This window comes from Xiphophorus hellerii, chromosome 7 (assembly GCF_003331165.1).
Source record: "Xiphophorus hellerii strain 12219 chromosome 7, Xiphophorus_hellerii-4.1, whole genome shotgun sequence".
NCBI lineage: Eukaryota > Metazoa > Chordata > Actinopteri > Cyprinodontiformes > Poeciliidae > Xiphophorus > Xiphophorus hellerii.
This window is the reverse complement of record NC_045678.1, coordinates 2182754-2195283: the sequence shown is the minus strand read 5'-3', so window position 1 is coordinate 2195283 and position 12530 is coordinate 2182754. Positions and strand designations below refer to the sequence as shown.

At 46.0% G+C, this 12530-nt stretch overlaps 2 protein-coding genes across 9 annotated transcripts in view; one reads left to right on the top strand and one right to left on the bottom strand.

Moving 5' to 3' along the window:
• Positions 1-5507, top strand: part of pikfyve (phosphoinositide kinase, FYVE finger containing) — a 55505-nt gene extending 49998 nt beyond the window's left edge. For all 5 annotated transcript variants that reach the window (XM_032567159.1, XM_032567155.1, XM_032567156.1 and 2 more), the window contains 11 exons: positions 74-194; positions 416-511; positions 591-671; positions 1597-1688; positions 1785-1844; positions 2227-2403; positions 2490-2593; positions 2665-2793; positions 3664-3925; positions 4015-4089; positions 5132-5507. In XM_032567159.1, coding sequence (XP_032423050.1) covers positions 74-194; positions 416-511; positions 591-671; positions 1597-1688; positions 1785-1844; positions 2227-2403; positions 2490-2593; positions 2665-2793; positions 3664-3925; positions 4015-4089; positions 5132-5247 — 1313 coding nt within the window. In that variant the 3' untranslated portion in view covers positions 5248-5507. The remainder of the gene's footprint in view (positions 1-73; positions 195-415; positions 512-590; positions 672-1596; positions 1689-1784; positions 1845-2226; positions 2404-2489; positions 2594-2664; positions 2794-3663; positions 3926-4014; positions 4090-5131) is intronic.
• Positions 5508-6504: 997 nt separating this feature from the next.
• The window catches only part of raph1a (Ras association (RalGDS/AF-6) and pleckstrin homology domains 1a), a 71044-nt gene continuing 65018 nt past the window's right edge, over positions 6505-12530 (bottom strand). For 3 of the 4 annotated variants that reach the window (XM_032567154.1, XM_032567152.1, XM_032567153.1), the window contains one exon: positions 9859-12156. In XM_032567154.1, the coding sequence (XP_032423045.1) occupies positions 9859-12156 (2298 nt within the window). Of the gene's footprint in view, positions 12157-12530 lie in introns of all 4 variants that reach the window. The other variant, XM_032567151.1, reaches the window with a different exon arrangement.

Here is a 12530-nt window from a genome sequence, read left to right as displayed (position 1 = left end):
TTCACTCTGCCATGTACATCCGCTTTATTATTTTTGCTTCTGCTCTTCACGTTTTGATTCTGTGGCCTTCCAGATGTGTTTGATGGCCACCTGCTGGGCTCCACCGACAGCCAGGTGAAGGAGAAATCCACCATGAAAGCCATCCTGGCCAACTTTCTGCCCGGCAACAGTTACAACCCCATCCCTATCCCGTTGTAAGTGTTGCGTCAGAGTTAGTTCCTGAGCTGGAAGAAGGGCTCACAGACATCCATCTGTTTATATATCCACTGTGAACTTTGCATTTCTGCTATAAAAATGGACAAGAATGAAATTTGATCTCTTGTAAAATGTGTCGTTTTGGAATCAAAATGTGAGTGAACCCTGCAGTTAATAGAGAAGTGCTTAATGATGGTGTGTGTGTGTGTGTGTGTTACAGTGATCCAGATAAACACTACCTGATGTACGAACACGAGCGGGTGCCCATCGCCGTGTGTGAGCGTGAGCCGAGCTCTATCATCGCCTTTGCTCTCAGGTGACCTTTCACCCCCTTTACCTTCTGATTGCTTCAGCTCAGTGTTGCTGACCTGCTGTTTGGTTCTGTTGTTCTCCAGCTGCAAAGAGTACAAAACAGCACTGGACGACCTGTCCAAGTCGTCCAGCGCAGCCGGAGACGACGCTCAGCAGCCTGTCGGGTACTCAGCTTTCATGTTATGTGAACGGCTTCAGCAGGTTTGATGTCACCAGGTGTCAAACACAAGGCCCGTGGGCCAAATGTGGCTCCCTGTAATAATAATAATAATAATAATAATAATAATAATAATAATACATTTTATTTGTAACGCACCTTACATTTCAAAGAAATCTCAAAGTGCTACAGAGACAAAAATGGATTATAAAACGTACAATAATACATCTCACACCAAATGGTAACAAATTAAAACTTACAATTTAAAAAAGCTAACAGATCTAAAAAGCCTGTTTAAAAAGGTGTGTCTTAAGACCTTTTTTGAAGGCCTCCACACCTTGTGGGGCTCTCAGAGACTCTGGGAGGACATTCCAAAGCCACGGAGCTACTGCCTGGAAGGCCCTGTCTCCCATAGCTCTTTATGTGGCCCTCTAGACTCCAATTTACATGAATAAGTCCCTCCAGCTTTTCAACTAATCTGCAAAACTCACTCAAAGTTCACACAAAATCTACAGATTCCCACATTTTTCTCAGATTTTTTACTGCAAATTTTTCTCAAAATTGGCCAGAAACATTGAGTTAAAAAGACTACTGCCTCAGCCTTACTTGATGTCAAGTCCGTGTTTGATATGGGGATTTAAAAAAAAAGCCACATTAAAAAAAAGCCACATTAATTAGCACAAATATCATAAAAAGTCCTTAAAACATTTTCTAAATTAGTGCCACAAAATCTGTGATTTTGATTGCTAAAAGAAACACAAAAACAATCACAAAATCTCATTCCGGTGGCTGAACACAAGTTTGATACTTTCTAGTGACAAACTGCCTGAAATAGTTTGTCAGGTAGTTGTGAGACTACCTGACAAATATCAGTGTGTCTCAGAACAGCAGCTGCAGCAGGTCTGACCTCTGGTTCCTCTGGGTGTGTGCAGTGCAGAGAGTCGGGTGAAGAGCAGCCCTGCGAGGCCCAGCGATTCTCTGGCGGCGCAGCAGAGTCGTGTCAGCGCCGATGGCGAGCCTCTCAGTACGGATCCAAACTTTCTAACGAAACAAAAGCAGCATTTCACTGCAGACTGACAGATGGAAAATACATTAGGCTTTCTGTTGTTCCCATTTTCAGAGGATGCCGATTCAGCAGATAAGCAGAAGAAACAAACGGTGAACCCACACATCGAGCTCCGTAAGTCTCTGTTTTCTAGATTTTCTCTGGGACAAACAGAATCAAATATTAAGCTGCTGCTTTTATGAATTGGCTGGATTTGAAATACATTTTTGGATAAATTTAAGAAAAGTAAAAACATATAGTAAGCTGTCTTCAAGCTTTGTCTTTGCATATATAAAGACATGAGCATTAGACCCTGTGAAACTCCTTAAATAAATAAATATTATATCATAACTGGAGTCTGTCAGAGAAATATGATGTAAATCCACTAAGTGCTGCTTATCAGCTGAATCAAATCCAGCTCTATGATCTAACAGGTGTAGATGCTATGAGAATATCATTTCTCTGGGCTCAGATCACACATCCTGTTAGATCTGAGCATTTTTCATTTCCTGCTCAGAGTTCTCAGACGCCAACGCCAAGTTCTACTGTCGGATCTACTACGCCGAGGAGTTCCACAGGATGCGTGAGGAGATCATGGAGAGCAGCGAGGAGGACTTTGTCCGCTCGCTGTCCCACTGTGTGAACTGGCAGGCCCGAGGAGGGAAGTCTGGAGCCGTCTTCTACGCCACTGAAGGTTAGACAGGAAGTCTCTAGAAGGCTTCTCTATCTGCTTAAATCTTTGGCTTAAAATTCAAACTCCCGTCGCCTTGTCTCCTCTAGACGACCGCTTCATCCTGAAGCAGATGCCCCGGCTGGAGGTCCAGTCCTTCCTGGACTTTGCTCCGCACTACTTCACCTACATCACTGGAGCCGTGCAGCAGAAGGTACCCCAGCAGCTCCTGTTTCTGTTTGTCAGCTCGAAGCGGTCCATCGTTTAACCAGGTTTGGTTCACAGCGGCCGACTGCGCTGGCCAAGATCCTGGGAGTTTACCGGATCGGATACAAGAACTCCCAGAACAACGCCGAGAAGAAACTGGACCTGCTGGTCATGGAGAACCTGTTCTACGGTCGCAAAATGGCTCAGGTGGGTCAGCTCACAGCTGGGTTGTGTTCTGAGTACTGCTGAAACTACGGGGCCCTTAAAGGGACATTAAAGAAAAAAATAAAGACTGACCAGGTAGTGTGTGGTACGGAGCCTCCCAGGGGACATGGAGGTTTTTTTATTTTCTTTTGCATTTCCTCACAATAATGTACTGATCAATTTATGTGGCATAAATGAATACTGAAAGTCTTTCTTATGGTGGCCACCGTACTTCCTGCTATTATATAAGGTTCTCATAAGGTTTTTCCATGTATGTTAGTGATGTTAATATCTTACAGAAAACGTGTTTATATTTTTTTAGCTCTTTGGTGCAAAAAAAACTGATTGAAAATCAATTTTTTCACTACATGTTCATGTCTGTTTGTGTAAGGCTGAGATGGAACTGCACATGAAAACGGCCCTTTATTACCAGCTCAAAGCAACACAATCAAAACTATCAGATGACTTTATTACCCCGTGATAAAAGCTATGTTTGATTTATTTTGCTTTTACATTTTGCAAATAGGTTTGTGATGCATTTCTATCCCAAAGAAAAAGATATAAACCTTAACATACAGTACAGACCAAAAGTTTGGACACAACTACACAGTTGGACATACGTCCAAACTTGAATTCAATGAGAAGGTGTGTCCAAACTTTTGGTCTGTACTGTACATGGAAAAACCTTATATTATAGCAGAAAGTAAGTCTCAGTCTTGAGAGGAAATGCAAAAGAATTTTTTTCCCCATGTCCTCTAGGGGGCTCCATAGTCTGGTATGTATCTGGTGTGTGTGAGAGAGTTCTTTTTTTAATTTTTTCTGTGTTCCTTCAGTCCTCTATATGAAATTGCTGACCGCTGAGGTTTCCTGTAGGTGTTCGACCTGAAGGGCTCTCTGAGGAATCGGAACGTGAAGACGGACTCTGGGAAGGAGAGCTGCGAGGTGGTTCTGCTGGACGAGAACCTCCTGAAGCTGATCCACGACAACCCGCTCTACATCCGCTCCCACTGCAAGGCCATCCTCAGGGCGGCCATCCACAGCGATGCCTACTTCCTGTCCAGCCACCTCATCATCGATTACTCCCTGCTGGTGGGGCGGGACGATGCCACTGACCAGCTGGTGGTGGGGATCATAGGTGAGTGGGGGTGGGGGGCAGCGTGGAGGCCTCTGTGTTGTGGGTCAGAAGCTGAGTGCTGATGGTGCTTCCTCTGCCGTCTGCTCCAGATTACATCAGGACGTTTACCTGGGACAAGAAACTGGAGATGGTCGTCAAATCCACTGGAATTCTGGGAGGGCAAGGTACTTCATCAGGCAGATCTTCTGTCAAGCTCATGGGGCGGTGTTTGTAGTTTCAGTCAAAAGTTAACAGCAATAATTTGGGTTATTTAGAAGTAATAGACTTTGTTTGGAAAGGAACAATGTACAGCTCAAACATAAAAGTAATCATTTGATGCGCTGCACCAGATTATAGCACAAGCTAATTCACATCTGTATTCCCTGAATTTAGCCTAACAGAAAAAAATGAGGGTTCATTCTTCAAAGTTGTGTTCATCTGGTGTCACAGTTGCAAATATTTGAATTTTATTTATTTCATAAAGGAGACAATTCATCAAGTAAATAAGCCAAATTTAGCCAGAGAGGCTAATTTTGATCTGTAGTTTCCTAGCAGGTTGATGGGAAGAATTAAAAAAAATGACATTAGCATGCATAACATTCTTAACCTGTGATTTAACAGATTTCAGTGAATTGTGTAACTTAAAGTAAATATTTATCAGAAGAATAAGTGACACCTGTAAGAAAAAAACATGTAAAACATTAGTCAATTTAAAAAATATTCAAGACGGTAAGCATTGCTAAAATGATTTCCTGAAACAATAAAGCAATAGTCCAAGAATCTGAAACCCGAACAAAAAATGACAGCAGACTGAAATAACTTTACCTAAACGGTATTTTACAGTCTCTCACACTAACTGCTCCTGTAGTTTAGTTCAACTGTAATGAGTTTACAAATGGAAAAGCCTTTTAGCAGTGGTGGAACCAAACCGTGACATACCTCATATACAATATGAATGTCTGAATAAATTTAGCTACCTTATTTAATTAGTTAGCCAAATGTTTAGTTGATATTTAACTTGTTAGCTAAATATTTGGTTCCAAGCTAAATATTTAGTTCATAAACTAAATGTGTAATAAAATAAATGGAGGTTTAGTACAGCATCAGTACTTTAAGATTTTAAGAAGAAAAAAAAAAGTGTTTGAAACATGATGGGTCCAATCTGTTCCGTTTCTTCTGAACAAAGTTCTTGGATGTTCTTGGTGAGCTTCTGCGTTTGCTCTGCAGGGAAGATGCCCACCGTGGTTTCCCCAGAGCTGTACAGGGCTCGCTTCTGCGAGGCCATGGATAAATACTTTCTGATGGTGCCAGACCACTGGACCGGTCTGGGGATCAACTGCTGAGCCAGACCCGACCCACCATGCACAGACACCCAGCAGTAAAATCCTGGCTCGCCATCATTCCACAGCATTCGTTCTGCCTTGCTGGACGCACTGCAGCGACACTCTGGACCCCGCGGTGCTGCAGAGGTTCTGGTTTTCTGTTTGGTTTCATTTACTGAGTGGACCTTCAGAAACATTCAGCTGAACAAAAAAAACGCTTCCTGTAATTAATGTTTGTATTTGTACAGAGATTATGTAACTATTAAAGATTATTAACTATGGACTGTTGTACTTAATTCATTCATGCAACATCCAACTCAGAGTTGGTCTGTATTCATTAAACACTCCCCTCATCTCAAGAGCTCTGATCTCCCAGAAACTGTTGTGAACTTGAACGCATCCTGTGATAAATCAGCTGTTCTTGTTTGAGGTTGGTGGCAGCAACATCCTGCAGGTGTTTCTCTTCATCAGACAGGGAAGCTGATCAAACTCAATAGATGGATGGAGCTATCATGGCGTTATGTTTAAAGGCTGCAGTAGCCTTGGGGAGTGGTGCACTGAGGAGCCTACTACCTGTAGAACCTCATTAATCCAGTCACACAACAGGCCTGAGGTCATCTCATGGACCTCATTGCTCCAGGTCACTGAGGTCAGATCGTGAGGGAACAACTGGGGAACCTGAATCCTTTAAAAGCCTCGTTCCACAGCAGACAGTCGACTTCATCAAGCTGGAACTGAACTGATGCTCAGGGTCATATGAGATGTTTAAATGCTGACATTTTCCTAGCAGCATACCCACCACTACTGCTGTTGGTTTTTTATTCAATACTTTAATAGAGATGAGGAAACCACCATTGCATGACTTGACTTAAATATTTCTTCGATATTCATTAAGTAATATTGTAGAGTGAAATTTTTATTTTTCCCATCAGTCTGTGCTGACTCCTGGTGAATCGCCTTCAAATTTTTGAGTGGATTTTGCTCAACAATCCTCTGAAGGCAGCAGTTATCCCTGTGGCTGGTGCTTCTTTTCCTACCCACTTTTTCCATCCGCTCAACTATCCATTGATATGATTGAATACAGCAAAGCCAGCTTCTTTAACCATAACTTGTTTTTTTTTCTTCATCTTTTATAATATTCTAATTTTCTAATACACTAAATTGTGGGCTTTCATTCTCATTAATTTAAGAATAAATGGTTTGAAACATGCTGTTTCTGCAACTCATACCTGAAAGAACTGAAGTGAATGTGTGTAAAAACTCAACATGAAGCAGTTCTTTGACTTTTTCCTCCTTTATTTGAAATGCATCAGCAGGTTTCACACCAGCCGCAGCAGCAGCAGGCCGTTCTGCCCCGTGTCCTCGAACGAGACACCCAACAGTTTAGAACTGTCTGTTGGTGTTGGCAGTCACCTGAACGCACCACTGCATGTGCCAGGTATGTGTTTTCCTTTCAGTCCATCAGAAGCTCTTCTCAGAGGAAGTCCGCTGCCCGACATCAGAGCAGGTCTGACAGAAAACCTTCTAAACCCTGGAAATAAATAGCTCATAAACAAAGAGAATTGCACATAAAAGGTTTAAACTAGGGCAGTAAGTCGACGTTTTTGGCTTCTGTGCTCTTGTTTTGGTGGTGTTGGTGTCGTGCAGGATCATTCTGAAGCAGGGTCAGCTGTGTACAGCAGGAAGATTAAAGAGCAGAAAACCTTCATCTGAACCGTCCATGGAACAACCCGGAACGTTTTCTCCTGACTTTCAGCTCAGTGGGATTTTTGGCACCAGGTTGTTTTTTTTAACCAAACGAAGGGAACTAGGTGTGATTAAACCTACAGAACAGAGGGATGTGGGTCAGTATGGGGTCACAGTGTCACTGAGGATCCCTAACCCGGATCAGATCCACACGCCTCCCTTAAAACAAGGCAGCTCGGTTCAAAGTGTTCAGATGGAGCCATTTCTCCACTATACCCAATAAATAAGATTCACCTTTTGTGTAAATAACTAAAGATATCAGAAGTCCTTTTGGGTTTTGGTCTAAAAGAGTTTAATTCTGATGGGTTATGGTCTTTTAAGCAGCTTGTCAAATTAAGAAAGTATTCCCCTTAAAAAAAGTCTTATTAGTTTTTTTTTTCTTTCAGTAGTTTAACCTCGTTTTGTTGTTTTCTGGGGGATTTTAAATTATTGTGCCATATTCTCCTCAGCTCATTGGACAATGAGGGCTCTTTCTCAATGGATAATATCTAAAAGAATTTATAAAATACAGATTTTATATATTTTCCAGGCCACAATACCGCCCTCTAGTAGCTCCAGAGTTATACCTCCAGTCAGCGTTTTACTGTCACTTTCAGGCCTGAAAACAGGCCTGGAGATAAAATAAAAAAGATAATCGTCGACTTCCTGTCCTGAAGACGAAGTAACGCAAATAGAGCAGTTTCCCTGGAAACGGTTCAGGTTGTTCTTCAGGTTGTTCTTCCAGAAACAAGAAAGTTGCCTTTGAGCCACGCTTGAGATTCATGTGACCCTGCAGTCTAACACAGACCTTCTCTCCCTAAAGGTCACAGTTACTTAAAGGTGATGTTCAGCTGGTTCAGGCTTCCAAAGGGGCGTGTCCTCAGCATCCAGAGGGGCGTGTCCTCAGCTGGTATGTGATGATTCTACACTCCTGCCAGCAGAGGGAGCTGTTTGTTTCCAGGCACTTGTTCCCAGGGCATTTCTAGAGCTGCTACACACTAAAACTAACTAGTGATGGATCTGTGAAGCAAAAAAACTGCCACCAGGTGGAGCTGGTGGTGGAGCTCAGCCAGAGTTAGACTGCGGTGGTAGAGGTGCTGGCACCAGTTCACATCTTTCTGGCAGATGTTGAATCTCTGGCTGCCTGCTTGCTCTGTCACTGGCTGTAATCTGGCTCTAGCTGTTGGTTTGGGTTACTGCAGCCTGTCTGGGCTGAATCCAGTTCCCAGCTTGGAACAGGCTCTGCCCCACGTAGAGGGAAGGGAAGACATAAGAACTGGTGCAACACTACCAAATGACGCAGGGGGTAACGTGGCTAACCTTACCAGCTGATTTTCTAACTGACGTTTAAAAAAAAAAGAAGTGTTTGTTCTGTACATTTCAACATTCGAACCAATCCCAGCCTGTCCCCGGGCCCGGCCCCTGGAATCTTCTGGAAACCAGGATGTGGTTGACATCAACAGCACTTTGCAAAAGTTTTCACGCCCCTTGAACTGCTTCATATTGTAAACATTACAAAAATACACTTGAGATGGTCACATTGGACTTAACACAAGTGAATGCATAAATGTAGAAGGATAAATGTAGAAAGTAGAAGTCAGTCCTGCACATCATCCTGAAGACATAATGAAACATTGTGTAGAGGCAGCATCATGCTGTGGGGCTGTTTTTCTCCAGTAAGATCAGGGAAGCAAGTCAATGGGTTGAGATAGACAGACTGAGCAATATGAAGGAAAATACAGGAAGAAGGTGGAGAACATTACTGAATTAATCTAAATGTAATTCTACAATGTACTGACCCGGTTTATTCGGAAACCAAACTGAAAACCATGTTTTCCTTCTATTTCACATTTATGCACTACTGTGTTTCGGTCTGCCACAATAAATCCTAATGAACATGCTGGAGTGTGTTACATAGGATGGAGTATTGAGGCCATGCCAAGAAAATAATTAAAAAATAAAATTACCAGAATAAAGTCATAAAATTCCAAGAAAAGATTTACGAGAATAATACTCAAATAAAGTCATAGTATTAAGAGAATAAACACATATTATAACTTTATTCTTGTAATTTAATTGCTTTTTTTTTTATTAGTATGGCCCTGTATTCCATTGTAGTTACATGACAAAACTGTGAAAAAGTTCAAAGGGTGTGAACAAACAAAAACCCTCTGATGGTGGGAAACCGATCCAGGTTGGGAGGAGGAAACCGTCAGGGTTCAGTTTCACCAACCAGCAGATCATCCGAAACGCGGTTTGATCAAATGAAAGGGGGAGCATGGTAAAGCAGGTGCTCGTAGAAAACAGTCACATGTCCAGTCAAACTCATTCTCCTCTTCCACTTCTTAAAATTCAAAATAATTATTACAATATTTTTCCAGTATTAAATAATTTGATATTAAAAAAAACACGCAAAAAAAAAAAACAGGGTGGAAGAAATGGCAACGTTCCCTCTAGGATTGCCCCTCCCCTACACACACACTTCCCCCCTCACCTCTCACAATATACACTTCTATACACATCATCATCATCATCATCATCGACCTTCCTCCTCCGTGGCTCCTTCCCCTGACTCCTTGGTTCATGCAGTACCTGGTACATCGCAGCTAAACGTCACTTCAAGTCTTTCATATGTTTCAATGCAAAGCTGCACATATGTGAAAAAAGCTGGAGGGGTGATTTTTTCTCTTGCTAACTATATACATATACATATTTATATATTTAAATTGTTACTCATGTTGGATTAAACATGTAATGATGGGAATAATGAGGATTAATCTGAGATTAGGAGTTGCTTCGCCACTTGCTTGGAATCCAAAGGAGACCGAGAAGAGACGGGCGTTTTTCCTCTCCGCAGGAACAACGGGACCTGATTGGTCAATGAGCTACAGTCAGAGTCACCGTCTCCTACCACTCACTGGTCAGTTTGGTGCTTTGGTCCCGTTTGGGAGGGGCGGGAGGCGGGCCTCGCCGCAGCGTTGCATAGCCTGAGATGTTGCCATGTTTGGCCGATTGGGAGCGCCCGTGGTGCCGCGACAGGGTGTGAGAGTGTCCCCGGACTCCCTGCTGATGCTGTTGCGGCAGGAGCTCTGGGGGGGGAGGCGGCAGGAGTGCCATGTCGTCCATTGTGCCCACGGGCTCCATCTTGGAGGAGGGGATCAAGTGGGAAGAGGTGAGCGAGCCGTGGCGTGACACTGACTTCCTCTTCAGCGTGCGGTTCAGGTCCTCCAGGAAGTGAGGCTTGAAGGCCAGGGAGGCGGGCCCTGCTGACTTTGGGGAGGTAGGGGGTATGGGGGAGGAGGAGGAAGAGTAGGACGAGAGGGAGGGAGGTGGGGTTTGGGACAGCGGTGGAGGCGAGAGAGGCAGTGAGATGGTGTTTTCGAACTGAGCCGTGTTGCTACTGCGCCGGTTCATTGCCAGAGGAGGCATCGCCCCCTTTTTCAGTGAGCCTTGCTTCCTTGATGACGAAGAGAAAGAAGATGTTGCCGACTGCGGAGGAGGCTGCATCTGAGGCTGGGGGTTCACAACGGCGACCTTGGGAGGGTGATGGAACTCAGAGGGGTGAGGCGGGGGAGGGAAGAGCTCCGATTCGGTTGGCGGGGGAGGGAAAAAGTCAGCTGATGAGTCCAGGTGAGGATGCTGGGAGGCAGGAGGTGGGGGAGGAGGTGAGGGGAAGTCAGACTGATGTTGCTGGCCGCTCTGCAGACCCTGGATGACCAGAGGCAGGTTGGCCAGGTTCAGCTTCCCCGGCTTGGGGAGCGGTGCCGGAAGGGAAGCGGAGTCTTTGGAAGGAGATCCTGTTGCTGAGGAGGAGCTCGACGATGTTCCCATCTGGGGGGCCTGACCAAATTTACTCAACAGACTCTCCACCTTCTTGGGCCGCTCGTCCTGAGGGTCTTTCATGGAGGAGGCCCTCTGTGGGGTTGGGGGAGGCCCACGCTTGGCAGACCCCGTGGAGGAGGTTGAGGGAGACTTCTTGATGGGGGAACCCGACTTGGAAGAGGGCGGAGGAGGAAAGTCTCCTAAGGAGCTGTCAGGGGGAGGTGGGGGGAATTCAGGTGACTGTGGCACTGCAGCGCCCCCGATTTGCCACTTTGGTTTGGCCTTGACTGCAGGAGGGGACTGGGGAGCGGAACTGGAAGGGGGTATGGGGGAAGTGTTTCCTGGGAACTGATTGACAATCTGTTTGACCAAAGAGGAGGTAGCCGCGGCGATGGAGACAGATGAGGAGGAGGCAGAGGGAGAGATGGCCAGGTTCTTGGAGGAGAGGCTGTGCTGCTTGGGTAGTGTGGGGGGGGGCTGATTCGGGGAGTGTCCCGTCGAGAAGCTCTGCTGCTTTCTGACAGGGCAGTGTCCAGAAAATGGCTGGGTGGGGGACACCGGGGAGAGGGCGATAGGGAGGGAGGAAGGACCAGACGGTTTTGGGGCGGTCAGAGGAGGGAATCCACCAGAGAAGGTTTTGGGAGGAGCGGGTGGGGGGGCATTGGGAGACAGAGGCCGGAGAACTTGTAGGGATGCTGGGGGGGAGAGTTCTGTGGGAGGTGGAAGAGGTGCGGGGGAACCGTCCTGCAGCGCTGAGGGGGTGAAGTCGTACACCATGTTGGGGAACTTCTGTGACAGGAACTGCTGCAGGCCTGAGTTGGAGAGCTGGGGGCAGGGGTTGGGGAGGGGCTCCGGAGGGGGAGGAGGGGGCAGACCGTTGGCATCCAGGCCCTCTGGGAGGCTGTGTGGCTCCAGCGCCTCCTCCTCTGGCAGAGGCGGCGGCGGGAGACAGTTGGGGCTTGGCAGACCGAACTTTAGGGCAGCCATGGCTGAGCCAGGGGCCGGCGCCACAGGTGGAGGAGGAGGAGGGGGAGATGGCGGAGAGGTGCCGTAAGAAGCTGGGAGGGTGTTGTAGTTCTGCAAGGGAAGGGGAGTGGTACCGGCGCCGGCAGCCTGCTGCGTTCTAGCCTGGTTTTGGCTCTGCAGGCGAGCCAGAGTGCTGTACTTCACGTAGGAGGAAGGAGGGGCTCCTTGGTGGCCCATACTGGATATGGCGAGAGGAGGTGGGGGAGGGGGCGAGGGCGGGGACGGAGAAGAGGAGGAGTCCTCGGATGGGACGAGCCCATCGGTGTAGCTGCTCCGGGAAGGCGGAGTCTGAGACTGGGGGGAGAGGCTGGGGATCTGGACCGGGATGGGCCTACTGATGGGATCCATCTTCATCATCTGTGGTCAGAGGAAGAGAAGTGGTGAGGGAGGAGGAATACAATAAAACGTACGATTTGCTAAAAACAAACGAGATGCAAGAAATCCGACATCAAACCAAACAGAGGAGAACAAGATTCGGTTGAAGGTTATAAGCAGTTAATAATGCTCCTACTGTCTTCATTCAGCAGAAATCCAGATTAAGGTATCCTTCAAGGCACGCGTTAAAGTCAAGGCCTGGGGGCCAGATATGGTCCGCCACAGCTTTTTGTGTGGCTCTCTAGAGAGCTACATAAATAAGACCTTAAAGCAGGGGTGTCCAAACTTTTTGCAAAGAGGGCCAGATTTGATCAAGTGAAGATGCCCGGGGGCCAATAGTTTGTTCGGACATTTTT